This window comes from Dioszegia hungarica (assembly GCF_025882075.1).
Source record: "Dioszegia hungarica strain PDD-24b-2 chromosome Unknown MKK02contig_15, whole genome shotgun sequence".
Taxonomy (NCBI): domain Eukaryota; kingdom Fungi; phylum Basidiomycota; class Tremellomycetes; order Tremellales; family Bulleribasidiaceae; genus Dioszegia; species Dioszegia hungarica.
This window is the reverse complement of record NW_026515772.1, coordinates 297,777-323,653: the sequence shown is the minus strand read 5'-3', so window position 1 is coordinate 323,653 and position 25,877 is coordinate 297,777. Positions and strand designations below refer to the sequence as shown.

The following is a 25,877-nucleotide window of genomic DNA, read 5'->3' as shown; positions in this document are numbered from 1 at the left end:
GCTCACAACAACACTCATCGCTTTGCTCCATCTATCCCATATATACACTTTTGACATGGAAGCTCAGACGCTAGCTGAGGCTGGAGCATCGCAGCCGCCTCTAGCAGCCGTCGTAGAATCAGACAACAACGAAGGGTCTAGCTCGCCAAAAAGACGGCGGAAGACGGTTTGTTCATCCCTTCGCGTCTACCAACGTCGCTGACGAGGCAGAGAGCGTGCGATAGGTGTCACCGAAGCGGTATCAAGGTCAGCAGGACGATAGTCTACCACGGAACACAGCTGATGTCCAGTGTTCCGCTGGTACAGTCCCAGAAGCCTGTGGACCATGCGCGACCTACGGTGCGAACTGTACTTACGACCGACCTGTCAAGCGCCGAGGTGTAGGTCTGCTGTATGATCAGAGCTCATCTCTAGCCTCCTCCAAAGAATATAGAACCACATCGCCGGACTCCGCTACCTCAGGGAGCCGATCATGGCCACGCCGGCCGAGATTGGGCCTACCAAACGGTCGCGCCGCACCATGTCATCGAGGAGCTCATCGCGTTCTACGCGGCCGCCATCTATCCAATGTACGCGTCTTCGTTGCTGAATGTGTCAGGAGACGATCTGATGTCCTAGACAAGCGTACTATCATCTCCCGACGCTCATCGATCGCGTCCAAGTCGCAGACTACGTCCACTCTCGCCCGTTCTTCGTGGACCTCATGTCCCTGTGCGCTCTCACGGCCGCTAGAATACGAGATGGCGCTAGTCTGCCCTCCCATCCGATCACAAAATACATGACGAGTGTGCCTTCGGAGGTCTTCAACCAAGCGGTAAGTCAAGTCGCTTCCCATCTAGACTACAAGCTGATCTTCAGGCACAAGACGCATTCCCTACCGACCTGGGCGCGGCGACAGAGTTCGAGTACAAGCGTGCCAAGAGCAACATGGCCTTGCTGTGCATTCAGTACGGGGATACGAGGGGTCTGCAGCGGCACCTGGGGGACTACTGCACGCTAAGTGCGATGGACGGGTTTCATCTTGAGAGTCGGTGGCCTGCGGGATTGAGTATGATCGAAGTGCAGGAGCGGAGAAGACTGGTAAGTTTCCCGATTCCCAGGTGATGATCTGCGCTGACGATCAGTTCTGGGCGACCTACCAACTGGACGTGTACAATTCTTGCACCTGGGGCGCGACTGTCCGGCATCGCGAATCCGAAACGACCGTCCTCTACCCTGCTGAAATCATCTCGGATGACGACGTCACGGTCGACACCGTCCGCCTACCCCCTTCTGCCGCTCAGTCCAGCAGCAACAGACCAGGCGGAGTCGTGTCGTGGGTCCACGGCTGGAATTTTGTCTCTGATCTCTATCGCATCCTCGAGCACGCAATCGAGCGGGTACGGATACGGCGTAATGGATCTGGCGGGGCGGCGGTCGGTCCGGATGAAGATGGGGGGACGGGCATGCGGGGACAAGGCGGACCTGTATCGGCATTGTATGAGAGGGGAGTGGGGCCGGCGCAGACGGAGATACTGGATTTGGTCAGGAAGATGTACGCCGAGTTGCCAGAGGAGTTGAGGGTGGCGGCGCCGCTGGGAGACGATGACAACAGGAATAGGCTAGGCTTCCAGTGTAAGTCACCTTCTGATGAGCTGGGATTAGCTGATGAGATAGCCACGAACATCATCATCACCCTGCAAACGCTCAAAATGGTTGTTGCGGGTAGTGGAGAAAACAGCATCAGTCAACGCTGCGGTATCGCCGGAGACCTCCTTGATGCCATATCCAACGTTCCTACAGCCTACATCTACGCGTGCAGCGCTCCTATTGTGAGTCTCGCTGAACACACCCGAGAATCTCAGTTGATAGACAGCTGCACCACCTAGCTGGAATAGGCCACCTCCTCATCCCCCTCTCCCAAGAACCTCGATCTCGTACCCTCAACCAGTGGGCCTATCTCCAGGTCCGGAACTGCCTCTTATCCATGGCCGAGATGCTGTCGGGCCTCGAGTCGGTGCTGTCGCGTACGGCTGGCATAGCGGATCGGCTCCGAGCGCACATCGAGCGGATCGACCGGGTGATGGAGGAAGCTGCCAAGGAAAGAGAGGGGAGAGGCGTCGTCCATGCACTGCGGCGGACAGGCAGTAGGGCGGAGGAGGCTGGGCGACCTGGCGGGGACGGAAGGGGCGCGAAACGTGGGGAAGCGGGGCGGCGAGGAATGTCGGAGCGGCAAGGGGAGAGTGCGACAAGGAGTACGACAACACCATTACCGCCGGCATCGGCCTCGGCTACGGCATCCACCTCTTTCCATCCCGACACCTCATTCCATCCCAACTCCACTGCAGGCTTCGACCTCTCCTCCATCGACTTTGATGCACTCCAGCCTGCACATAACGCTCCATACGCTGGTCCACCCATCGACCCGGTTCTCCTCGCTACCCTCGCCAGCGCCGCCACCGGGCATACCTCCGAGCAGCTTGGCGGAGATCCCAGCGCGAACGGTAATGCCTCCGGGCAGGTGCAGTACCCGGGCGAGATGCTCCAGGGCGAGGAAGACCTCTTTGCCGGCTGGCCTTTCAATCTCGGCAATGCGTTCGAGTTCCTAGGATCCGAATAATCGGTAATGCGCCGGAAGAGGAAGATGTCTCACTGAAGTGCGGGGTCGAATGGGGGATGCTCGGATGTTTCATGAGAGTGGGGGATGCAGCCTGGTTGTGGCAATAAGTAGGTGTATCAGGTTGTAGATGGATAGCGGTCCTGGTCCATCCCGTGTTTGATGGAGAAAGCATTGCATCGGGAGGTGATTTCGGGATGTGGTGTGTTTCATCGATTTGACACAGTCGTCATATTCGTGTTACTCGCAGATCGCGTCTCACTTGGTCTCATACTTCCCGCCCAGTCCGAGTCTGCTGATTAGATTGAGACTCAAGCTGTGTTGTTCTGCTCGATCGCGCTGACGGTGGCGCAGAACAAAGGCGCAGACGTTGAGCCAAAGGGAGCTCTAGATGCGTTCTCTGTGCGCAAAGAAAGAAGCAAAGAGACGCGACTGCAGACAGCATGAAGACCGTGAGATGCATATAAAATCATACTAAGATCGTACCCCCCGCGTCCCCTCCCGACATGAAAGGATTATGAACCAAAAGAATATGAAAAGGGTGTAGTTGTTTAGAGGGCCATGTACAAAAGGAGAAGTCTATCCGAGTCTAGCATCTACCAGGGGTAGTTTCCACCGCAGGCACGGTTGTAGCAAGCCTGGCTGGGGGCGGCGGAGGCGGCGGCGGAGGAGGAGGAGATGGCCTGGCCAGGGCGCTGACGAGCCTCGAGGACCTCGACGACGGGTTCGGGAGCACGCTCGACGATGGCCTCGACGACGGGCTCGGGGGCACGCTCGACGACGTCCTTCTTCCACGGGTAGTTACCACCGCCTGTATGTCAGCATGAGTCCAGATGGGCTGACGCGAGAAGGAGAGAAGAAGACTTACAGGCACGGTTGTAGCAAGCCTGGGACGGGGCAGCCGAGGCAGCGGCCGAAGAGGAGGAGATGGCCTGGCCCGGGCGCTGGGGAGCGGGGGCGGCGATGGCGAGACCGGCAAGAGCGAAGAGGGCGAAGAACTTCATTGTGGTAGTGAGGTGTGGGTGGGTGGTGGTGGTATGTGGAGGGTTGGAGAGGGTGGGTGGAGGATGGATGGGGTAAGTGAAGGCTTGGACTGGTTGGATAGTGGTGGGAGTGAGACTAGTGTGAGATCGACAAGGGAATGGGAAGGGGGAATGGGCTGGGTTATATACGTCGCGAGGAGGAAAGGTGGACGGAGCTCGGGCAAGTAACAAGGTTGCAGTAGCGCCGAGATGGTGCCTGGTGGCTTGGACGATCCCGATAGGCACAGAAGGATAATTACGGGGTGCAACCAGAGGAATGACGATGAACTATAGACAACAACGAGGCTCGGTGATCCAATGCGATGTCGTGCCTTGAAGCGATGTAATAAGTGGCGTACAGGAACAAGGTGATGCTGCTGAGATGAGATGAGATGCGAGCGGGGGAGAAAGGAATTGTGCGAGCCAAGCCGTTGTTTCAGGCTGTGGGGGCGTGCGGCACAGGGTGCAACGGGGCTGGTAACTGAAGCAGCCACCGTTCTGCGCTTGACATGACCCTCTCTCCGGCCCCGTAGCCGGACAACTGCGTTGGGGCTCTGCATGCCAGGCCTCCTCTCTGCTGTGCTGAGCAAGGGAAGCTCGAGGAGGAGGTGACTGCACCGGGACGCGTCCATGCGGGTTGTGCGGGGGGGCGTAGGGTTAGAGTTTAGCGCTAGTCAGAAGGCACTCGGAGCTCCTCTTCCCTTGCTCCCCCACCCTGTGACGGGGACGGGGACCGCCTTCCTTTGATTTCTGTGGAGCGCTGGGCGCCGAGATTGACCGAGATGAGCATGAGTGCAGGCCAAATTTGCTTCTCTTGCCTTAGCGTGAACCTAATTAGTCAGCAGCACACTCAACACAATTGCTTATTTACCCTTTTGCCTCCGCCCCCTGACGCGCTTGAGAGTGACGCATGCGGCAATTTAGGAGTCTCGGCCGTATTCCGAAACTTTGACTTCCAGCTGAGACGTTTCAGCATCTGTTTCACACGCTGTTCAGTGGTGAAGCAGCCAAGTCGCATGTAGATGGTCTCTCTGCAGCAGTCAAGCGCCTGGGAGTGTCTGCCAGCAACAGACAGCTGAAAGTCTAGCAGACTGATCGCATACATCAAGCTTCAGGCACAACTCGGAGGCTGCCGCCACTTTCCGCCGGCGTCGCTCAGGCACAGTGGCGTCCGCCACTGATCGAGCCGTCTCTAAAGAACAAGGATAAAGTCAAAAGCGCGCCTCATGTGGATCTTGCGGTACGTTCAAAGTCACGCCGAGAACCCTCCGCCGGTCCGCTGCAGGCGCTGCTGCGCAGTGCATACGATCGATGCGTTGCCCGCGAGCAGAGCCACTGACGCATCGCCCGTCGCCACTGCATCACCCAAGTATCTGACGCCCCTCAACGAACATAGAGCTTGAGATCCGGAGATCTCATGACTTGAGCACTATTAGGCACTGATGCGCGATACGCTGACGAACGTTGACGTAGGGGGCTTTGGCTGGCTCTGCATACCGTTGCGCAGTGCGGAACGCAGATCCGTGGCGCACATACCGGCGGCAGGCACGTCACGAGCGTCGCTATCCAACACCATGACGATCGCCGTGACGTCGGTGGCCCCAGTGAGCCTCAGTGGTGGTGGCTCTTATCACTGACGAGCATCACGCGCATTCCAAGAGCCCGCGCATTTTCGGTGTGGCAAGCACGACCGGTAAGCGGAAAGGGGGTAGGCACGGGTCGAACCTGGACGAGCTTTCCCCCTTGGCAGTTTGCTGCCGATTTTGCCGACTCCGATCAAAGCTGGTCGATTGGCTGGGGAGCGAGACAGCCCATGCAAGGTTCAGATGGCACTTCGCCACAGCTTCGCCACGCATCTACAGTTCGCGTCCCCTTCACCTCCCACCTGATACCGACAAGATGGCTGGGAAGTAGTGCGAACCTAGTCTCGCATCCATACCCTACTTCATGGAGAGATAAGGAGGCAAAAGAGAGGGGCAGCACCAGAGAGTTCTCTAGCGACTGTCTTACCTACTCGGAGCTGTAATTGTCTGCGGTCGAGACTCGTGCGAACCCAAATGACTGAACTGGCATTGTCTAATATTAACAAAGTGATAATCTACACCCCAAGATCCCGCAAAATCCTTGCCTATACAACGAACCCCAAACGGGGAGATACTACAGAATACACACGCACTCGGGAACAGGCTCAGGTCGTCCAGCTCGTTGGCCCGAAACCCTCGTCGGGCGCGGTAAGATACGGGATACCAGTCCAATCACCAGCTGATGGGAGTCAGTATCGACCCATGCCATACAAGAGGTGGCAGGCTCACTGGCTATATGGACTTCGGTACCCCACCAATTGATATTGAGATTGGGTAGGCGGAGGATGAGGAAGATGAATAATCCGGAGAGGGCAGTCCCAACGTCGAGAGCAGCAGAGAGGACATAGTTGTACTGTGATATCAGCTCTGACACCGCACATGGGCAACCCAGCCAATAACAAAGCTCACCTTGGACCACCATGCGAATCTCTGCCGCCTGAGCCAGAACTGGAATACAAAGCCCGTGACCAGCCAGCTGGCATAGTTGATACCTGTTGCCGGTGGGATACCGAGGGGACCATTGAACAAGACGGGGAGGTTGAGATTGCGGAAGATGGAGCGGGGGTGGCGGCGGACCCAGTACCAGAGAGGGATAGGGAGGACGGCGCCGACGAGTACCGCCCAGACTTGGGGACCGTACATTGCGCCTCGGGAAAAGAGACGAGCGGGCCCAATTAGACCCCTGGATATCAGCCGAGGTCTTGCTGACAGAGACGGGACTTACCAGATGATGCTGCTAGTGAAGAATACCTTGGTGCTGTTACATGTCAAGAGGTCCTTCTGGTTGGAGGCGCACATGTCGGGCACGACGGCAAAGAGGACGTTCTTGGTACCGATCTGGACGAGGCACGAGACGACCATGGCAGTCGTCTGGGCGACAAAGGTAGACCGGGGTGGAACCTTCATGTAATGACCGAGCTTCATGTTTTGAGTGAATGTGACAGCCTCAGAGACCGTCTGCATCGAGAAGCACTTGAACAGCTGCTGTCAGCCATAGCCTTTCGCTAGACTCACCATGCACGGAATAGGTTTCCCCGGGAAAAGATACCCCGGTATCAACTCGGCGATGAGGTTGATGGCGACGAGCTGGTTGGTCATGGCAAAGATGAAGGCGGCGGGGAGGATATAGATGGCCGGGATGAGGATGGACAAGAAGTATCCCCAGACTGGTAGACCCGTATGGTACACCTCGATCGCGACGATTCCAAAGACGATCCCAAACACCGCGAGAAGGACGAGGAACCACCAGTCCGGTACCTCGGGATATTGCTTCATGAGCTTGGCGTGGATATCGTCCGCCTCGGTCTTGACGTTGATCATCGTCCGGTACATACGCGGACCGTGATGGAGGGCGGTATGCACGACGAGGGCCGACGTGAGCGCAAAGGCCAGCATGAATGTCATGCTGAATGCGGCCGAGAGGTACGGTGGCGAGTACTCTGCATATGCGGTGGTGTTGAGGGTAAAGTCGTCGAAATTGATAATGTTGCCAACATTAAAGGGTGTGCTGAAGCGGTCGATGACTTGGATGGCGCTGATGGGCATGTATGCAAACTCCCAGACCTGCTTGTCAGCGACGTCTCGTTAGGTCGCGGAAAACTTACATTGGTAAAGTAGAGAACAGGCACGATGATCCAGTAGCACAGCACGAACCCAATCCCCACATTGACAATCGCCCACCAGGGAATGACCAGCGGCGAGCCGATCCAGGCGATTTGGGACCAGTCGAATGTGAGGATGCCCATCCCGAGACCCGTGTTGACGCCGAAAAGGTTGTTGATGGTTGGGTTGGCAGGTGCGATCCAGCAGACCCACGAAAAGTAGGAGAGGGCGGTAAAGAGGTAGCCTGAAATCAGCTCTGCCCTGTTTGTCGCACGAGATACTCACCTGGAAGAAAGTACCACATGAAAGCCCCCGCTCCAGCGTACATCAAGAACCTGAACCTGCTCATCGACCCCTGGAAACCCTCCTCTTCGGCGTGAAGCGTGTTCAAGTTGGTCGAGATGACCAGCACTCCTGGCCAGATCATGCTCGCCGGCCATACGACGAACCGCCGACATAGACCCGCAAAGGCGAAACCGGTGACCTGGGTGGTGAAGAGGAAGAGGATGTTGAAGCCGATACCGAAGGGGCGCATGTAGTACAGCTCAGAGGAGACGACGACCCAGAGGCCATAGGCGGGACCGACTGCCACGCTGGACATCATGGTGATGATGGCGTGTTCCTTGATGTTGAATGGACCGGGATTGAACGACCAAGCCGCACCGCCGAGCCAGCGTGGATTGTGGAATACGCGGATAGGTAGGCACCAGGCAGCCATCTTGCCAGCAGGATAGGCGATCACTCTGCCCATTAGCAGTGGTCATATTCGAGACGTACTGTACGATGAGAGGCGCAATGTATGGAGACGGTGTTCGAAAGTAGAAGAACGTGTTGATGGCCGCGCCAAGAATCGCAAAGAGTAGCCCTAAAAACCAAGCCCGGAATGTCAAGGCTGGCATCAGCGAAGCCTTATCTCTGACTTACAAGGCATTTCCACATCGTCCAAATTGCTTACTGACGCCCTGACTTCCGGATACGGGCTATCCTCCTCGGACAGATCATACGCAGAAACTGGTATATCCTCTCCCTGCTCGCTGATATCCTTCATGGCGCCTCCTGACCCATCTCCCCACGTCACTTTGCCATCCGGAATGGTCATGTCCCCCGTCATCTCGGTCATCCCGTACGACCCACGACTGAAGCCCCGACTGGTCGCCCCGTCCGAAGAGGAGAAGGCCGAGCCGGCCGTCGAAGGAATGAGTGGCGCGCCGGACCGCATCCGCCTGGGCTGTCGCTGTCCGCCGTCCGTGGATGCACCATCCTCGTCCGAGTGCATCGATTCGCGCGACTGCGACGCATCCGTAGTTCCGCTGATGCCCGTCGACCCCGTCATTTGGGTCGAAGCCGTGTTGCCGTTCCGACGCCTCATCCGATCAAACATGCTTGGCTTGCCCGGTGCAGAAGGCGCCCTCGAGCCTCGAGACGAGACCGAAAAGGCAAACGCCGAATTGTTGAGGTTGTTTTTGCCGGAAAAGATGGTCTCATAGTCGTACCTCAACTCCGGTAGTCGGCCGCCCGCGTCAACGTTACCGGCTGACAGGTCCGCCGGGGTCTTGACGCTGCTTGGACCCGCTCCCGATGCTTCTCCGGTGAAGCGCGAATCGGCGGTGAGAGGTGGGTTGGATGTAAAGTGCGTCGTGGCAGTACCTGGGGCAGAAGTACCGTATTCTGACCCGCTGAGGTTTGCCCTGGGTACCGCGCCCGTCTGAGGCCGCGCGAACGCAAATACGCCTTCCTCCTCTGGCTCCTCATCCTCATAATCCTCTTCCTCCTCGTCAAACCCATCATCCTCCGGAAAAAATTGCTGGTCCGGCAGCTCGTCCGCCGTGATACCGCTTGCCGAGGTGTCTGGGCGTGATGTAGCCGGACGAGAGGCGCCTGTACGGGGGCGACGGGTGCTCCGTGGTCGCGATGCGCCGGGGCCAGCACTTGTAGGTGGTCTATCCGCCATTTTGTGGGTTCTGGGAGATGAGCAATTGCGCGTGTAGATGTAATGATGGAACCAATCTACTCACCAGGAACGGAATCGCCCTCGCTGATCTGGGTGCACAGAGCAACCTTGAGGTGCCCGTCGAATGGAGGTTGCGAGACAAAATCGCCAGGTTGACTGAAACTTTGGACGAGGCGTGTTATATTCGATCCGGCGGTACTCGTTTGATAGTGCCGGTTCCTGTACACGGTTTCCGAGAAATGGTGAAATTTCACCCAACAAAGGCAGTACAGGGCAGTATACCGAGATTGCGGTTGTTATATAGGGAGATGTCGACTAGATGCGCCTTTGCGCGATTGGGGAGGCCTGCTAAGCAACTATGATAGAGGGGTATGTAGGAGAGACCTGTGAAGCGAAGCAGCCTGCGCAGCAGGAAGGTGTGGGTGTTGTTTGTGATAAGGTTTATTGTTCATGAGATCCAGTCAATCCAGGGACAATCTCAGGGGAGAATAACGGCATATCCCATTCACAGTCCGAAAGCGGCCTAGTGCACGTCGTGTCCAGCGAGCAATCCTCTCGCCTTCCCCCTCGCTTAGCCTCACTCCGCTTCGGAGAAGCTTTCATCCAGGGCCGATACTGATCGGGCCCGACGACTCGACTGAACGTGCCCAAAGCCTGGAATCTGCTGATATGAGAGAAGGGGTCCTCCTTGGATCATCTTAACTCGTTGCCCAGCTGTATCGCTCGCATGCATTCGCTCAACAACCAGTGAAGCCGAAAGATTTCGCTTTGTACCTCATCCGGACAGGTGCAAGCGGATGCAAACATACTGTACAATATTCCCATACGCCGGTACGCCGGCGGTGCAATCGATGTCAGCCGGACTCTGTCGTTTGTCGTCCGAGAATATGATTGACGCGAAACGCGGCGCGGATGCCAAGGTCATACCTCCACCGGGCTGGTTTCTGGATCAACCGGGATCGGCGGTCGTATCCAGCTTTGTATCCTCGTGTTGCCGCCTGGAGATGAAGGGAGCCCATGTATTTTACAGCTTCAATGGTCGCGCGATCGATTGACCCTTGTTCCTGGTCTGTATGGAGGTATTCGTGCCGCATACGGAGCTCGTACGCTGCGCTTTATGAGACTGCTCGATCTGTGATTGGCATCAGGCGGACTGCTGCCCGGACTGCAAACAGGCGGGCAGTCACTCCATTTCCAATCCCCAGATCTCTTGCCCCAAGTCGGTGCCTGAACTCCACATTCCTTAAGTGTTGCAACACGTACTAGCGCACGGATTGTTGACCCGCTCGTTAGCTGCGAGCCTGCTGACAAGCTTCTCCTTAATGTACCTTTCATAGCAAAAGTCTCCTCAAGCTGCAAAGCGTCGGACGGCTAGCCAATTAATCGAGGCACACGAGTCTGGATACCCCCTTGGATCTCGCGCGATGTCCCCGAAGGAAATTAGAGAGGATGAGATCGAGACATTCCTCACCAAGTTGAGGGCAGCAGGTATGTTCAGCCATACCGTGATGCAGAATCGTCATTGACCAGTCAGATACCGACAAGAGGGTTGATCAGATCCAGTTCTTCGGTCTCAAGCTAGAAGACGCTTCCTCGGTAGGTGTCCTCAGGCTCGAGGTCAGCTTAATTGCTGATCGCGCAGCTACCCGAAGCGACGCTCGATGCCATCACTCAATCTCTGACCCCGCTCATCCGATCCTCATCTCAGCTACTGGTCACTTCAGTACTCAGCCATTTCCTGACCCTCTACATCCCACTCCTCCCTCTCGCGCCGCCTCGACATCTTCAGCTCGTCCTCGTCCAGCTTCTCCCAGCCCTTCTGGAAAAGCTCAACGATCCGAAAGAGCGCGTCCATTCCGCTGCTGCGGCGTGCATAGCGATCCTCGGGAAACGATGCTACGAGGCTGAAGCAGGTGCGGGATTGAGCGGGCTGGCGAGCTCCGCCTCGGCCAAGGGAAAGGAGAAGGAGGGACTGGTGGGCACGTGGGAGCGGAGCATGAAGGAGGTACTGGCGGGCAAGGGAACAAGAGGGAAGCTCGAGTCTATGAAGCTCCTCGCCAGCATGAGGGGCGAAGAGGGTACAAGACTACCGCTCAAGCCATGGTTGGCACCGTTGGTGGAATTGCTGGAAGACGGGGATGGACCGGTACGGGAACAGGCGCGAGAGGTAGGCTTTCTGCCGGGACTCTTTGGGTACTAGCTGATATCAGATCCTCGTCGTCATGCTTTCGCCAGCCTCAACTGCGCCAGCGGCACGGTCGGAGCTCAAGAAGCTACTCGCGGCTCGAAACGTCCGAAAGACCATCGCAGATCCGATCATGAATCGGATCTTCAGCGGACCTGTCCAGCCTACACCGCGCGTCGGAGAAGAGACATCTATAGGAGAGGAAGCGGCGGCTGCAGAGCAAAAGACAGGGGGTACGCCTGTCGGGGAGGAGATTGCTGTCGTTCATGTGAGCCATGGCCACTCTATGCGGTGGCTGTATCCGAACTGATATTCCAGATAGCCAGTCCAAGAGATCTAGAGGGGGAATTCGCCAAGATGTTCCCGCACTTCGAAGTGAGTACTCATGCCGACTGTCCTGCTCAGTGGGCTGACCTGGCAGGGCCGAGAAACCGAGCAGAATTGGCTACTTCGCGAGAAGTCAGTCATGCGTGTTCGAGGAATGCTCAAGGGGAATGCCCACCAGCAGTACCGGGAAGGCTTTCTGGCGGGGCTTCGGGCGGGAATGTGGGAGGGTCTCCTCAAAACTGCATGTCTTTATCGTCTGAACCCGCGACTGAGCTGACTTGCAGATCTTGAGTTTGCGGACGACTGTTTCTCAGCAATGTTGTGCCCTCATGCAGGAGCTGCCGGAACATCTGGGCTCGTCCTTCGACCCGTTCGTCGAGAGCGCATTGCCTATACTTGGAAAGATGGCGTAAGTCTCTCACCTATCCGGATGATTCCGCTGACGAGATAGCGGCCTAACCAAGAAAATCACCGCGGACAAATCTCAGCGAGCCCTGGTTGCCATAATCATCCACACTACCTGCCATCCCCGGCTGCTCATCGCTCATCTATCGGCCGGGATCGGAGACAAAAACGTCCAATGTCGCCATTATGCCGCGTCCCACCTCAAAGTCTTCCTGGACGTTCAAGGTCAACGGACCAAGTCAGCGATGGAGTCCACGACGGGTTTACTGGACATGCTGGATGGCGCAATCAAGCGTGGCCTGGCAGACGTCAATCCAGCGGTACGGGACTTGGCTCGCGCTGCATTCTGGTCGATGCACTCCATCTGGCCAGTGCGGGCCAAGGGTATCATGGAGGGTCTGGAGGGGTCAGCGAGAAAGCAGTTGGAGAAGGCCAATCCTGGAGAGGCGAGCGCGGTGGTACAAGAGGTAGCGGCAGCTCGGCCGACTGTGCCAAAGCGGCAAAGCGCGATCTCGGCCCTGCTGGCGGAGAAGCGCCGGGCTGCAAAGGCAGCCCAGACGGCCACCACCAACGCGGACCATATGGGCTCGCCCAGAATCGTCTCCAATCCCATACCGAGCTCGCCCGCTGTCCAGCAGGGCGGTACACCACGGGCAGCTTCGTCGACGTACGCCACACCGCTCAAAGGTCGGATGACGAGGACTCTGCCATCGCCCGCCGCATCCACGTCGTCTTCACCTCGCAATACTACTCCGTCCAGAGCATCCTCAAGCGCAGCCGTAACCACCCCAAAGCTCGGCGCAAAAGCGGGTCTAGCGTCGCCGAGAGGCGACTCGTCCAGATCCCGCTCGTCCAGCTTGGCGAGGACAGTGTCGCAATCCCCTCCACCTCCCACCTCCCCGAGCGCAAAGTCTAGCCTTAGGCCGAGCCACTCGTCCACCCGCTCAAGCAGCGCTGCGACGATGGACAGTCTCCGTACTCCCACTCTCAAACGTCGACCTATCCCCTCATATGCGACCAACGAGAATATCGGTCTCGGAATCTCGCACTCGCCAGCCCCGAACGGGCAGGGTAAATCACCTGATCGCAGTCCATCCGTCGGTCCCGCACAAGACGTGGTGGATGATGCACTGCGGGCACAGGCGAATCAGGCGATCTCGGCGGCTCAGCAGTTACTGGACTTTGAGGAACCGTCTCCTTCCACGCCGGCTAGGGCGTCGCTGTTTCCTCAAAGGAATGGCAGCGACCTGCTGAGGACCCCTGTTAATGGGATAAAGAACGGGAATGCATGGGAAGACTCGCCAAGAAATCAAGCGGTCACGCCGATGTTCCTGGAGAAGCTCAAGGGGAGGAGGTATGAGCGGAGCTGGTGGGCGCGGCAACAACAGTGTAAGTTTGCAATTCAAGGTCGGGTATCGGGCTAACGATACAGTATTGGAAAAGGCCTCACCGCTCAAGCAGACCGGAGCAGCGGCAACTTCGGCCTCTCAACTCCAGCCAGATCTGGAAGCTCTACAAAGCGGTCAGCCGGGCATCCGGAACCTGCAGAAGCTTCTGCTCTACTCGTCAGAACATCCTATACCTGCTCTCGGACCGAATGTGGACGAGGATGATGTAGAGGATGCCAAGAAGATCTGGGAGGAGGATAGGCTGTTTGAGCGGATCTTTGACGGGTTGATGGCGTTCTTGAGTCCTGATCAGGTGAGCTTCCTCCTCTGGACTGATCGAGATGCAAGCTGACGGTACAGTCGGAGAGCCTGCTGGAGCAGGCACTGGTACTGCTTTGGGAAATGGTACAGCATCAGTGGGCGCTATTTGAGGATAGAGAAGCTAGTCTTGTCGATGCCTTGTTCCGCTTGAGGGCTTGCGCAAGTCATACGGTAAGTTCGGAGCGGACTTTTGCGTCAGGCAGCCAAGCTGATGTCCAGATTCTGGAATCTACCTACTCCCTCTTATCTCTCCTCACATCAGTGACGGACCATCTCATCCTCCTCGGCGTCATCCGCTCTTCCCTCGATACCTTCCTAGCCCACCATCCCGCACCTCCACCTTCCGAATCCGCGGTCGACCTGGCCGACTCCACTTCAGCTCCCCCTCCTTCCGCTCAAACACAAATCCGTACCTCTGGGTACATCTTCGCGCTGAACGGCCTGGGGATGTGCATCCTCCGGCTCCCCGCGCCCGTCGTGCTCGTCGAAGCTTCCCGGCTCGAATCGCTCGTCATGACCGCTCTCTCCAGCTCGGCCATCACCGTCCGCCAAGCTGCCAATACCCTCATCCTCGCCGTGCAATGTGTATTGGGGGATTCGTCCGCTACTCTTGCGCTGTTCCCGCAGATGAGCGCAACGCAGCGGAATCTGGCGACGTACTTGATGGAGACGAATGGACTGCAACTACGCCCTGTTGCGAAGAGAGCGGGCGCGGCTGAGACCAACGGAGATGAGGACAAGGGAGGAAACGAGGAGAGGAAGGAGAAGGTATTAGGGGAGATGGACGCTTTGATGCTTCGGTCGATGAATTAGCTAGCAATGTAGAAGGGAAAGATGCGATGCTCTTGCAAGGGTCTGTCAAGCGAAACTGAGTGGCCCCACCAGAGAAAAATCACAGCAATGCTTCAAGCCCCATACCAATGTCATCCTCGTATATTTAGTGGACTATATACACTTTCCATCATCCCTAGAGGTATCGTGGTTCGACGTGTCCCCCTCCTATGCGCTTCCCTTTGCCTGATCAGACTACGCCATGACTTGTCTCAGAGCGGCCATCCATTCCGCCCGGGACTCGGCAGTGTCGGCAACGTACGAGAATGTCTGAGCAGGCTGCAATGTCAGCTTTCGCCTCCTATGCGGACGTCGGAAAAAACGCACAGTCTGAACAGTGAATCCCCGCTGACCCTTCTCCAGAACCTCCATGACCCTGCTCTGACCTCCGCCCGCCCCCCCCGCCCCACCTTCTCCGGCCCAGAACACACACTCATTCTTGACGCTCAGACTGGCCTGGCTCGCGGCCGACAGACTAGCCGCCGAGTGGATGGCCGATCCAGGCGACTCTTCCTTGACTGTAAAGAGGCGAGGGAGGTCGGTGAGGATCAATTGACGCCGTTTGGAGCTTCCGGGTGACAGGAATGCCGGGAGGAGGGAAGAGGTGGGCGTGCGAATAGAGATAGGAGAAGTGTGGACAATGGCCTCGTTGGTGAGAAGAAGTTGGTTCCTAGAGATCAGTCCAGCTTCTACAAGTCACAGACGACAAGCTTACCATCGGGAATTGTCTGACCTATATCCAGAGTCGTCCCGCCGGTCCATCTGTACTCGCTGGACTGGTCCGCTCTGCCCAGGCGAACCCTTCGCACCCATACCCTGCGTCACCCTAGCCTCCGTGCCCTCCTTCAGACTTCCACTGGCCCGGCTCGTTCGCCCGCTGACCCCTCCGGACCCATTCGACCCTACAATCCCCATCGTCTCGAGCAGCCCCGTCAAAGCCGTCCTGTTCCCGCCAGACGAGCTGCTGCTTGTACGCGCAGACGACCCCTTGCTCAACGCCCGCAGCTTGCGCTGGCCCGGCTCCATCCAAGCAGGCTTGGGAGGTTCCAGGTCCTCCTGATCCGTGCCGGCGGCACGAGAATCGGGTGCGTCAACGGCCCATACCGCATCGGCAGCGGCTCGGCGGTCGTAGCGCGGCTCCGTGCCCCCAGGTCCTGGTGCGGATGGGCTCTCCAAAGCAGGTGAGGGGAGCTCGGAATCGCCATTGTCTGACATTTCGTCCTCAAACACCGCCCACATGTCCGAGGCAGGATCGATCGTCGCGAGCGTGGCTACGGGCGGGGTGATTCCTGTCGACATGGGCGGAGCGGGGATCTGCCAGACGGTGTTCCAGTTGATAGAGGCGAAGAAGGGATGGGATTTCATCTCGGACGGGGTAGGTCGAGCTGCAGGATCCAGGTTCTGGGGATTAGCGGATTTCTGGCGACGAATGGTGCTGTACTTACCAGGATGAGATCCACGAGTGCTTGAGCCTCCTCGTCGAATCCGTCAGGAGTCACCATCTCCCGCTTCAAGATCTTTTGGAAGGTGAGGTAATCCGTCGCACCCCGGAATGGCGGTTTGCCCACAATAAGCTGGTAGACGATACACCCAAAGGCCCAGACATCCGAACTATCAGGTCAGCTTGGTACTTCCTACCTCGGCGGTGCTGGTATAGACTCACGCAGCAAGTGCAGGCTCATTCCTGAGCACTTCGGGCGAAACAAAGTCCGCCGAACCGACAAACGAGCGCTTGGTACTCCTTCCACCCGGTCCAGCATCCCCCGCTTGATCTTTCGGATCTTTGCCATCCTTATCGAGCAGCTTGGCCGAGCCAAAGTCAGTGACCTTTAGGCGCATATCGTCGTCCAGAAGGATACTGTCAGATGAGCTCGGGTCACTGAAAAAGAAGAAGCTTAAGTGCTCACTTTTCCGGCTTGAGGTCGCGGTGGACTACTCCGCGCTCATGCATGAACTCCATGGTATCGAGGAGTAGAGCGGCGTAGTATCTTGCTGATTCGATATCGAGGGAACCATACTACTTCCATCAGCTTCCTGTACTCTCGGGTAGCAGCCGACCCAATAAGAATTCACCTTGCGGAGATAAGTCAACAGCTCGCCCTTGCTCGCCAGGTCCAGCACGAAATCTGCCCATCAGCTCCACTCCACGCCTCTCTCCGGCCCGATCAACTCACACAAGCTCGTAGCGTCATTGAACGTCGAATACAGCCTGATCACACCTGGATGCGCCCCCTTCCCCGCCCCACTCCTGCGACTCCGATCCCGACTCGCCTCCTTACTCGTCCTAGGCACTGACGTCCCATCCGCCTTCTCTGCTCTCTGACCCCTCTCTCCCCCTTCTGTTCCTGGCGTGTACCCCATCGTCTGCCTGATCTGACTAGGCGGAGTGGACTGCGGATCCCGACTCGGACTCTCTTCCTTGACTGGCGATGGCGGCCGAGACTTGATTATGCCTGTCACGCCCATAGGTAGATCGTGCCCGTCCTCCGAACGCTCAGGGACGACCTCTGGTGGATCGGCGGATCTGCTCGGACGCCGCCCTGCTCGACCGCCCATCATGCTGAAATCGAGTGTTGAGCTTGATGTAGATGCCGAGCTGGACAGAGCCGGAGAAGGCATAGGGGCCAGCGATGAAGAGGAGGGTATGTCTCCAGGCATGGTGGTGGTACTGTCTCTCCGCTCTGACGACCCAACGGGGGCATCGGCGGTACTCGTCCGACTCCGCTGCCCGGCGGGCGTCGCTGCACTGGAACCGGATGGCACTCGCCGATGGCCTTTGCCTGATGGTCCGCCAATAGCAGGTGCGCCGCGGGGTGCGCCGAGCCGAACGAGCGCGTCTCGCTCGATCATGGCGTATTTCGTCTTGCGCTCTTGGATGAGGTGCGCTTGATTGATGATTTTGACGGCGTACTGCTTGGGAGGTCGACTCGGGGAGATGGGCGAGCCCGGGAGAGTGGAAGAGGTAGAGGCTCGAACGGCGTGGACGACCTGTGTTATCAGTCAGAAGTACAAGCTCAACATGGACCGAAGAACGTGCAGTGCTGTAGCTCCCCCGGCCCAACTCTTCCCCAAACACATAATCCGCCGTCGTCTCCCTCGCTGCTCTTGGTGCTCCTCCGCCTGTAGTACTGCCCACAGTCGTCCCGCTTCTCGCACTAGCCACGCTCTGCCTCCTCTCCCTCTCTCTTTCCCATGCCTCTGCTGGCCCGCCAGAGCTCATCGCCCGGGCCTTGTTGTATGGCGAGAGGGGTATCCCAGCGCTCTTGCCCGCTCCGAACGGCCCGTCCTCGTCCTCCTCCATCCCTGTCGGACGAGTGAAGAACCGCCCAGCACGGGGCGTGGTAGGCGAGATCCCCGACGCCCCCGAGACTACCGAGACCCCCGAAGGGACATAGCTCGAGTTTGGCCTGGCGGAGGGTGGCGGATCATCCGTATCGTCCGTGATGATCGCTGGTAGTCTGCGATTCGGGGCCGACTGGGACGCAGGCAGCCCAGTCCCGCCGCTAGCAGCGGAAGACCGAGGTCCGTTTCTCTGAAAGCCCCGCCCGCCGTATATCCCCTCGGGTGGGGAAGTATGATACCCCCTCCCAGCTCCCTGCCCGGGGGAAGGAGCAACGAGGTCGCTGGAGCTAGAGCTGCTGCTATCGTTCGACCCGAGAGCGCCTGACGCGGCCGTCCGCGTTTCCTTGGGCGGCGGGCGCATCTCTACAGCGACGAGGCTGGAGGTGGTACTCGACTGGGTGGTGGTGGAGCGGGAAGAGGAGGTCGAGGCATTGCGTTCGAGTGGGGTTGATTCGCGCAGCCTGGAGAGGGCGGGGTAGGGGGGGAGTGGGGAGGGGAGGGGGGAGTACGTGGTAGTAGCCATGATGCCTGGTAATTTGCGAATGAGATGGCAGAGAATCTACTGAAAGTGTGACGAACGATCTCGAGGACGGCGGGATACCTCGGTGAGTCCGTAGTGTAAAGCGACTCGAATGTTTCGGTTCTGTTTGGACGATCACCGGACAGTCTCACGTCGAGCTGGGGGGCCGTATTAGGGTGATAGGTTTATAGTATGCCAGGCATGGTGCTGCCTATACGAAGAAAGAGACAAGATACGCTGGCGAAGTAAAGCAGGATAGGTGTCAACATCAAGTGCCGATCGGAGGTGGAGCAAGGTTTATTCACTCGGACACACCACTCCGCAGTCATCGGCGCTCGGACCTTGGGCCTTGGGTCCAGATCTGAGATCCCAGACTAGACCGAAGCAATCTCGGGCCTGTATCGCATATAGCAACAAGTCGTGGATCTCTCAGTCTTTGTGCTATAGGGGTCTTCTCTTAGCCGGTTCAAGCCGATTGTAGAGATAGTTCATTTGCATCATCTATCCAACATTCGCCCCCATTCCTCTTCCACCCCATAGCCCTAAGATCGGAGTTTACGAGTTGAAGACGAACGACGCGCCGACCTTGTGCGCGGCCTGGCCAGCGGAGGCTGGTTGTCAGTTGGAGTAGAATTAGCAACTCGGAGGAGAGCTTACGGTCGTTGAGGCGCGAGGTGTCGAGACCGAGACCGAACGAAGCTAATTGTCAGCTACTCATCCATGTACCATGATACGGATCAAAGAGCTCACCCTTCACACCGGGGCGGAGAGCCTGGGTGTAGCCGAGGCAGAGGATACCAGCGTTGTTGATCTTGGCCTTGACGAACGCAGCGTTGTCCTAAGGATTTAGCGGATGCTCTCGGTGGTCTTGCTTTGGCGCAAAGGGGTCCCTCCTTTGCGTCCTTGCTGCTTCTCGGCGGGGACCCCTCTGCTCCAGCATCTACTCACAAGGTAAGTCTTCGCGCCGACCTCGAGCGAGACACCGCCGGTGGTGCTCTTGGTGTCGTAGACAGCCTTGGCACCCGCCTCGACGTCCTTGGACACCTTGTGGTAGTAGCTAGCGGCGAAGGTCGAGAGGTTGCCGAGACCGTGGAGGGTGATGGCGTACTCGGGAGCCGAGAAGCCAACGGCACCAGCGTACCGGGTGATGGCACCCGAGGTGACATCGTAGGTCGCCTCGGCACCGACAAGGAAGCCGTCACGGCCGACAACGGTGTCAGCAGTGAAGCTGGGACCCTGGATGTCAGCTCAGTCTAGTCTGGGTCGGGGAGATCTTGCCCACCTTGAAGAGGTCGACGGTGGCGCGGGTGTGGAGGGAAGGCTGCTTGTAGATGGCAGTCAAAATGGCGGCCTTCTGCGACTTGGCCGGGTTAAGAGCGGTCGAGAGGTCGAACTTGAGACCCTTGGCGATCTGGTTCTCGAGCTCGAGCTGCGAGCGGAGCAGGTTGGTGGTGGTCCAGGCCTGGATGTTAGCGAAGCACGGGTGGATGCATTTCAAAGGCGAGAAGCGAATCGATGACGGGTGACCGATTCCTTCGGCCATGGACGGAACCAGGTGCCTGCACCACGCAGCGAGCCAGACAGTACCGCCGTCACCTTTGGCGTCTCCGGGCCGACATTGCCAGACGGTCCGTGCACGTTTCGCCTTCCATCCTCGTCCACCGCTATTTCCCTTATCGGCCCCATATCGGTTTTCACTATTCCGATCCGCAGTGCTTGATCGCCTTGCTTGATCACAACTCACCTGGGTGAAGATCAAGCCGTTCTTGAAGTCGACATACTTGCCCTCGATATCACCAGCGATGGCGTTGGTGTTCGAATCCTTCTGGCCGGCGACCTTGAAGGTGACGTTGGACGGGGTGAGGGTCTTGACCTCGAGCGACGTGCCCTGGATGGGGTAGTCTTTGAGGAGGAGGTCCGAGGCGGACTTTCCGAGGTCCTGTATTGTTCAGCTTGGGTCCGGGGACGCGTTTCGGAAGGGAGGTAGGAACGGACCTTCCAGGATGGGGGAACGGGCTGGGACATTTCTGTTTGTCAGCTGTTTTTCACTTTCGGACGAGCGGACGAATATAGCGGGCATGATGGACGTACTGAATATGAATTGAGTGGGTAGAGTAGGGGTAGAGCTATACAGATAGATTGATGGGTGAAGCAAGGGGGGTACGCTCCGGCTCGGCTCTTGGTGGTGGCGGCAAAAGTCACTCTCGGAACGCAGCCAGCTGCTGCTGGCGAGGAACGGCTCAACGCGCCGATATTTCCGAGTGTGGCACATGCAGCCATTGGGTGGCAAATAGCGAGGCTTGGAATACTGATTACAACCTTTGATCCCGCTAATGAATTACATCATAGTGTGTTTCACCCAATCCCTTTGTTTACATCCGATCTCTAAGGAAAAAGCAAAACATGCCTCTGCGTTCATCCATGCATGCTCCCTTCGTCTGTGCGAGCCAACTGGTACATACACTACCGCTTATGCTATGTATGACCATGACATCCACATCGGCGAGTCGTGCGGAGAGTCTCTTTGACTTCTCACTCCAGAAATCACACGCGTCCATGCTCGTTAGCGTCCGCAGTCAAAATACGGCATCCCTGGAATTCCGCAGCAGCAGCAGCTGTTGGGTGGGGGAGCTAGCGTTTTGAGTGAAGGTGTCTCTGTCTCACTGGCTCAACTCGAGTCCACACTACCATTCTCGCAGCAGAGCTAGCCCGCTGAGAGGGAGTCATCTATATAACATCCCTTACAGCTACTTCCCACTTTCCCCAGCTCTATCCATCCTCCCGCTCATACCGCCAAAACAGCTATCTTTGGCTGCGGAAATTTCGGCTGCGACCTTGACTCTTCCTCACACCTCCTTGTTTACGCCAACAACACCCAACTATGAGCTCTCAGCGAGCTCCCTCCTGGCCGGTAGCTGGACCAAGCGCCCCCCGGTCCCGCTCGGGAAGCACCACCGCCCCCACTTCTACCAATTCGAGCAGCCGGGCCTCGCTGCAGGTTGACGATTCAACAGAGAGCGAAGCAGAGAGCAGCTACCACGGATGGTCAGATAACGGCTGGTATGTCTAGCGTCAAACCATGCGAGCTCAGCTGACATCTAGGCGCTCAGAGATCCCCTCTCGCTCGTCAGACGAGTACGCTCCCGTCCACCCTGTGACTACTCCCCCCCACGCACAGACCCCCGGGTCCATCCCTGAAATATCGGTTTCAGCAGGCGGCGTGAGCATGAGCACGAGCACCTCTGGGCGCAACGTCTCGTTTTCACAAGGTACCGTCCCACATCGGCGGATGACACATACTATTCGCCCGTCCCTCCATACCGCCGGCTCCAACATTTCGCTCGATACCCTCACCCCCACCACCTCTGGCAGCGGCTACTCGTCCATCCTCAACGGGCAGGAAACTACCTCCCCCTCTGCCATCACCGCCACTCCTACCATCGGCAACTCGTCTGGCTATGCGTCGCCCGCACCTCCCTACGTCGGACCGGGTATCGGCGACAACTATGCCCACCCCCGTATTCGCCGGAAATCCCTCTCGCACGTCCCCGTCTCCAACCCTACTGAATCAGATACGTCGGCGGATGATCCGTACATCCTCGCAGGCGGAGGCGGGGTCACGACCAAAGGCAAGAAGAAGCGGAACAGGGACGGCTCGTTCTCGTTCCTCCCTACCCACCGGAGAAGGCGGATGAGCAACGCCTCGTCCGTTTGGCCACGGTGGCTTGGCGGCGGACACGTTGCGCGGCGGTACGAAGTGGAAGTACCGACGAGAAAGAGAAACATCCTCTACCTCGTCGGCTTCATCTTTGCCTTCATCACCTTTTGGGAATGGAAGAAGCGGTACGACCTCAAAATTCAGATATACCCCCGTACGGGTCGGCTGGCCGAGACGGAACCCATCCAACCCCTCAAAGGCTGCTTTGACCCCAAAAACATCAATCCCGAATACAATGCCACCCTCCATGTTCCTAAACGCCAACTCTTATCCCCCGGCATCGCCCTCACTCGCGGTCAGACCTGCTACGACTTTGCAGCGACGATACAGCCTTTAACGGAGGATCAGCTCGAACCGCTCACGTACCACACGTACTGGCGGGCCGATCTTCTCGCGTTTGGCGAAAGGCAAATGGCTACCGTGCTCGCTTTCCTCGCTACGCAACCACTGTCCCACTCGAAACTTATCGTATGGACGAACGGGGCCGACCGGGTCAAGCGGTCGGAACATATTAAAACGCTCCTGTCGCGCTGGGGAAACAATATCGAGGTGCGGCAGGTGGATATGCCGGCGTTGACAAGGGGGACGGAGCTGGAGGGGATACTAGGCGGGAGTGGAGGAACTGGGCTGTTTGACGAGCGGGCATGGGTCGATGGGGATGCGGTCAGGCTGTTGGTGCTGTGGCAGTTTGGAGGAGTGTGGATGGACATGGACCAGATCTTGACGAGAGATCTGCATCCTTTGGCGGAGAGCGAATTCGTCATGCAGTGGGACTGCTTTGGCGAGTCTTCGCCTTTCCACGATTATCATCCTGGTAAGTCTTCTGCTTCCTATCTGAGGATATCGCTGATGGCCAGACCAACCATTCTTCATCCTAAACGGAGCGCTGATGCACTTCCGACGACACTCGTCCTACCTGTGCGAAGCCTTCCACATCATGGCGTCCTCCCCCCTCCCCCGCCCCAACTCCTTCACATGGGGCTCACACCTCTACTCGAGGCTACACCGCCGCCTCCTCGCTGCGCGCATCACACCCTTCACCGTCCTTCCCTGGTGCTTCGCCGACCCCCGGAACTGCGACCACGAAGTCGCCTTCCCGGATCCGTTCGAGGCGGATCCCGCAGCGTGGGGCGGGCGCGCATGGGACGGGAAGGGCGAAATCGGGAAGAGCGGGAAAGAGATGCTCGAGGAGAGATTGGGACATGTGTGGACGGTCCATCTGCACAATCAGTGGGGCAAGGCGTTTCCCCCGGGCGGCTGGGTCGAGGGGATGTTGGATCGGTATAGAAGGAAAGTGGGGTTGTTGACGGGTGGAGCGGGCGGTTCGGGCGGGTTTGAGCCGGATGGAGGGGAGCCAGTGCAGGATGCGTCGGGTAGGAAGAGGGTGGAAGAGGAGGAAGAGGGGGAGGTTGTATTGGAGGAAGAGGAAGGAGTAATATAGTGTTTTGAATCGTTGCATTATAGTTGTCGCTTGGCTGTTATCTTCCCCAGGCTGGTCCGTGACGTTTGAACCACTAGCCGCTCATTGGATCTTTGGGCGTTCTCGAGGCTGGTTTACCCTCGGGTGAACGACACCGTAGAAAGAACGGCTGGAGATTCGGATCTACTGGTTCGTACCGCTGCAGCTGGAAAGGAATCAAGGAGGGTAGGCAAAGTGGAGGTGGAGGCAAGTCTTGTTGTTGCATCCTTACCTTTCACCCCACAGACGCAAAGCTAGCAGACCTCTAATCTTGATCGCCCTGCCAGTCTTTGCAATCAACGCAGAGCCCAACAGTAGCTCAACTGTCAGCTTTCGAACATACATAATCCTGCCCCACTTGGCGACAGACCTCACCCAACGAACCGAGTTCGATGTCGCTCCCCACTCCCGACCCGTCCGTCCCGGACCTCGCCTCCTCCCCACCCGCTCTTCCATCCCGCACATCCTACTCCCTACCCAGCGGCAAACACCCCCACTCGCTCTCCCAGCCCGGCTCGGGTATCGCTGAAGGATGGACCTCCCCACTCACCCCCACGTCCTTCACTTCGCTCTTACCGCTCGTGGATGGATCATTGGCCACTTTGGCGGGATTGGCCGGGTCTGATAAAGGAATAGACGGGGAGGAAGCGGGAAAGGCTGTTGTCGGTACCGTCAGTCCACTGATTTCCTTTGATGCACTTTGAGGGAAAGCGGAGCTGATAGGACAGGCGAGGGAACTGTTTAGGACATTAGAAGGGATGAAGGCCTCGGCGCTGGATCTGCCAGGTGGACACCTCACCACGAGACGGATAGAGGAGCTAGAGAGGATAATGCAGGGTGATGTGGACAAGAGGCGGTGAGTTTCTTTTGCCATAGCGAGGGGTCAAGTGAAGAGGGCGAGCAAGGAGGAAAGTCCAGCTGATTCAGTAGGGAAACGCTAAGAAAATTGGCAGAGGTGGAGATGCCTACTGCGGACCGGATACGAAAGGCAGGAGAAGGAGCGGGTGGGGAGCTGGTCGATGGGGAAAGAATAGCAACAGCGGGCACGGAGCCTGCAGAATGAACCTAGAGATATGGTACATAGTAGCAGCCAGGCCAGACTTATCGACCTGTAAATGCGCTTGAGATGCCCTGTATAATGATGTATTCAATATTTCCATCGCTTCCTCTGCTGTCTATGGAGTCTGCTCAGCCAGTCCCTCCAATCTACGCCGCTCTCTCCGTCTGGATTGAGACAGTTCAGCGTCCCACGAGCTGTTTTCTCGATATCTCCGCTCTACTCGTCGGCCGCGCTGTCCTCCTCTCCCGCAGGCTTTACGCGTGAGATGACACGCATGGTCACTGACGGTCAGCTAGTGTCCTTGGTGGCTACCTAAGACGGTCGACAAGAGAGCAGGTAACATACGATGCCGAAGTAATGCGCGGTCATGCTGGGTCTGACCATCGCTGGATTGGGTAGGACGCATCTCCAGGTCCGCCTCTACGTACACAGAGGATCTAAGAATGAGTCAGCTGGGCTCCATGACAACTCTATCGGATGTCTGAACACGAAAGCTCACCCCTTGCCCACGCGTGCGAGACCGGCGTGCGATCCCTCATTGAAGGCAAAGACGGTGTGCCACACTGTCGAGGGAGCGGGCGTTCCTAGCCGATCAGCTACGCACTACACAATGGATTGTGACCCGGATAACTTACTGCCTTCTTCTTCCTTGGGCGGTCCGGTAGAGGTAGCCACATTGTATCTGTGTCACGTCAGCCGACCGCTCACTTCGCACAGTCGATCCTGGAAATGGCTGACGAGTAGTATGGTTTGCCCGAGGAAGTCTATATGGTCAGCTTCACGCTCATGAGGTCATCACAAAATTTTCAGCTTACAGTGCGAAGGACGGGGTCATTACCTAGACGACCGAGCAGGACGACCTTTGACAAGTCCAGCTTGCGGGCTGAGGAGGCGAAGCCCTGTTTCATGTGAGCTTACGATTCTGGGTATGGGCAGAGGCATGGACTGACGCGGGATTTGGCGGCCGAGGCGGTCTGAAGGAGACTGGAGCGGGTAGAGGCAAGCATTGTGAGTGGTTTAGTTTTTAGTTATCAGTACAGGTGAGTGGAAGAGAACAAAAAGCAGA

General features: G+C 57.6%; 9 protein-coding genes across 9 annotated transcripts; 4 read left to right on the top strand and 5 right to left on the bottom strand.

Moving 5' to 3' along the window:
- Positions 1-55: 55 nt before the first annotated feature.
- Positions 56-2,599, top strand: MKK02DRAFT_28214 (uncharacterized protein; the record flags this gene model as incomplete). Its single annotated transcript, XM_053087512.1, has 9 exons — positions 56-166; positions 211-246; positions 291-380; positions 415-569; positions 619-814; positions 859-1,080; positions 1,125-1,614; positions 1,657-1,811; positions 1,856-2,599. The coding sequence occupies 9 exons, from the start codon at positions 56-58 to the stop codon at positions 2,597-2,599; spliced, it is 2,199 nt and encodes a 732-aa protein (XP_052944252.1).
- A 593-nt stretch (positions 2,600-3,192) lies between these two features.
- MKK02DRAFT_38004 (uncharacterized protein) lies at positions 3,193-3,600 on the bottom strand (the record flags this gene model as incomplete). Its single annotated transcript, XM_053089879.1, has 2 exons — positions 3,193-3,407; positions 3,465-3,600. 2 exons carry the CDS (start codon positions 3,598-3,600, stop codon positions 3,193-3,195), a joined length of 351 nt encoding a protein of 116 aa, XP_052944251.1.
- A 2,206-nt stretch (positions 3,601-5,806) lies between these two features.
- MKK02DRAFT_16757 (OPT oligopeptide transporter protein-domain-containing protein) lies at positions 5,807-9,255 on the bottom strand (the record flags this gene model as incomplete). The annotated part of the gene is made up of 10 exons (XM_053085681.1): positions 5,807-5,880; positions 5,931-6,054; positions 6,111-6,384; positions 6,427-6,683; positions 6,717-7,265; positions 7,307-7,548; positions 7,590-8,047; positions 8,082-8,196; positions 8,229-8,452; positions 8,747-9,255. 10 exons carry the CDS (start codon positions 9,253-9,255, stop codon positions 5,807-5,809), a joined length of 2,826 nt encoding a protein of 941 aa, XP_052944250.1.
- Positions 9,256-10,679: 1,424 nt separating this feature from the next.
- Positions 10,680-14,694, top strand: MKK02DRAFT_16850 (clasp N terminal-domain-containing protein; the record flags this gene model as incomplete). The annotated part of the gene is made up of 11 exons (XM_053085696.1): positions 10,680-10,743; positions 10,790-10,851; positions 10,898-11,422; positions 11,466-11,708; positions 11,759-11,815; positions 11,862-11,912; positions 12,052-12,176; positions 12,219-13,561; positions 13,605-13,873; positions 13,921-14,052; positions 14,101-14,694. The coding sequence occupies 11 exons, from the start codon at positions 10,680-10,682 to the stop codon at positions 14,692-14,694; spliced, it is 3,465 nt and encodes a 1,154-aa protein (XP_052944249.1).
- A 213-nt stretch (positions 14,695-14,907) lies between these two features.
- On the bottom strand, positions 14,908-18,577 carry MKK02DRAFT_28209 (uncharacterized protein; the record flags this gene model as incomplete). The annotated part of the gene is made up of 9 exons (XM_053087511.1): positions 14,908-14,991; positions 15,040-15,382; positions 15,428-16,113; positions 16,158-16,323; positions 16,376-16,570; positions 16,620-16,729; positions 16,786-16,838; positions 16,887-17,700; positions 17,738-18,577. 9 exons carry the CDS (start codon positions 18,575-18,577, stop codon positions 14,908-14,910), a joined length of 3,291 nt encoding a protein of 1,096 aa, XP_052944248.1.
- Positions 18,578-19,129: 552 nt separating this feature from the next.
- MKK02DRAFT_16776 (putative voltage-dependent ion-selective channel) lies at positions 19,130-20,599 on the bottom strand (the record flags this gene model as incomplete). Its single annotated transcript, XM_053085686.1, has 7 exons — positions 19,130-19,185; positions 19,232-19,273; positions 19,325-19,412; positions 19,523-19,810; positions 19,857-20,036; positions 20,319-20,513; positions 20,570-20,599. The coding sequence occupies 7 exons, from the start codon at positions 20,597-20,599 to the stop codon at positions 19,130-19,132; spliced, it is 879 nt and encodes a 292-aa protein (XP_052944247.1).
- Positions 20,600-22,703: 2,104 nt separating this feature from the next.
- MKK02DRAFT_17012 (uncharacterized protein) lies at positions 22,704-23,733 on the top strand (the record flags this gene model as incomplete). The annotated part of the gene is made up of 2 exons (XM_053085720.1): positions 22,704-23,106; positions 23,150-23,733. The coding sequence occupies 2 exons, from the start codon at positions 22,704-22,706 to the stop codon at positions 23,731-23,733; spliced, it is 987 nt and encodes a 328-aa protein (XP_052944246.1).
- A 410-nt stretch (positions 23,734-24,143) lies between these two features.
- Positions 24,144-24,814, top strand: MKK02DRAFT_37998 (uncharacterized protein; the record flags this gene model as incomplete). Its single annotated transcript, XM_053089878.1, has 3 exons — positions 24,144-24,422; positions 24,480-24,607; positions 24,682-24,814. 3 exons carry the CDS (start codon positions 24,144-24,146, stop codon positions 24,812-24,814), a joined length of 540 nt encoding a protein of 179 aa, XP_052944245.1.
- Positions 24,815-25,027: 213 nt separating this feature from the next.
- Positions 25,028-25,818, bottom strand: MKK02DRAFT_37997 (uncharacterized protein; the record flags this gene model as incomplete). The annotated part of the gene is made up of 7 exons (XM_053089877.1): positions 25,028-25,092; positions 25,157-25,248; positions 25,311-25,395; positions 25,447-25,493; positions 25,550-25,575; positions 25,627-25,710; positions 25,762-25,818. The coding sequence occupies 7 exons, from the start codon at positions 25,816-25,818 to the stop codon at positions 25,028-25,030; spliced, it is 456 nt and encodes a 151-aa protein (XP_052944244.1).
- Positions 25,819-25,877: the final 59 nt, after the last annotated feature.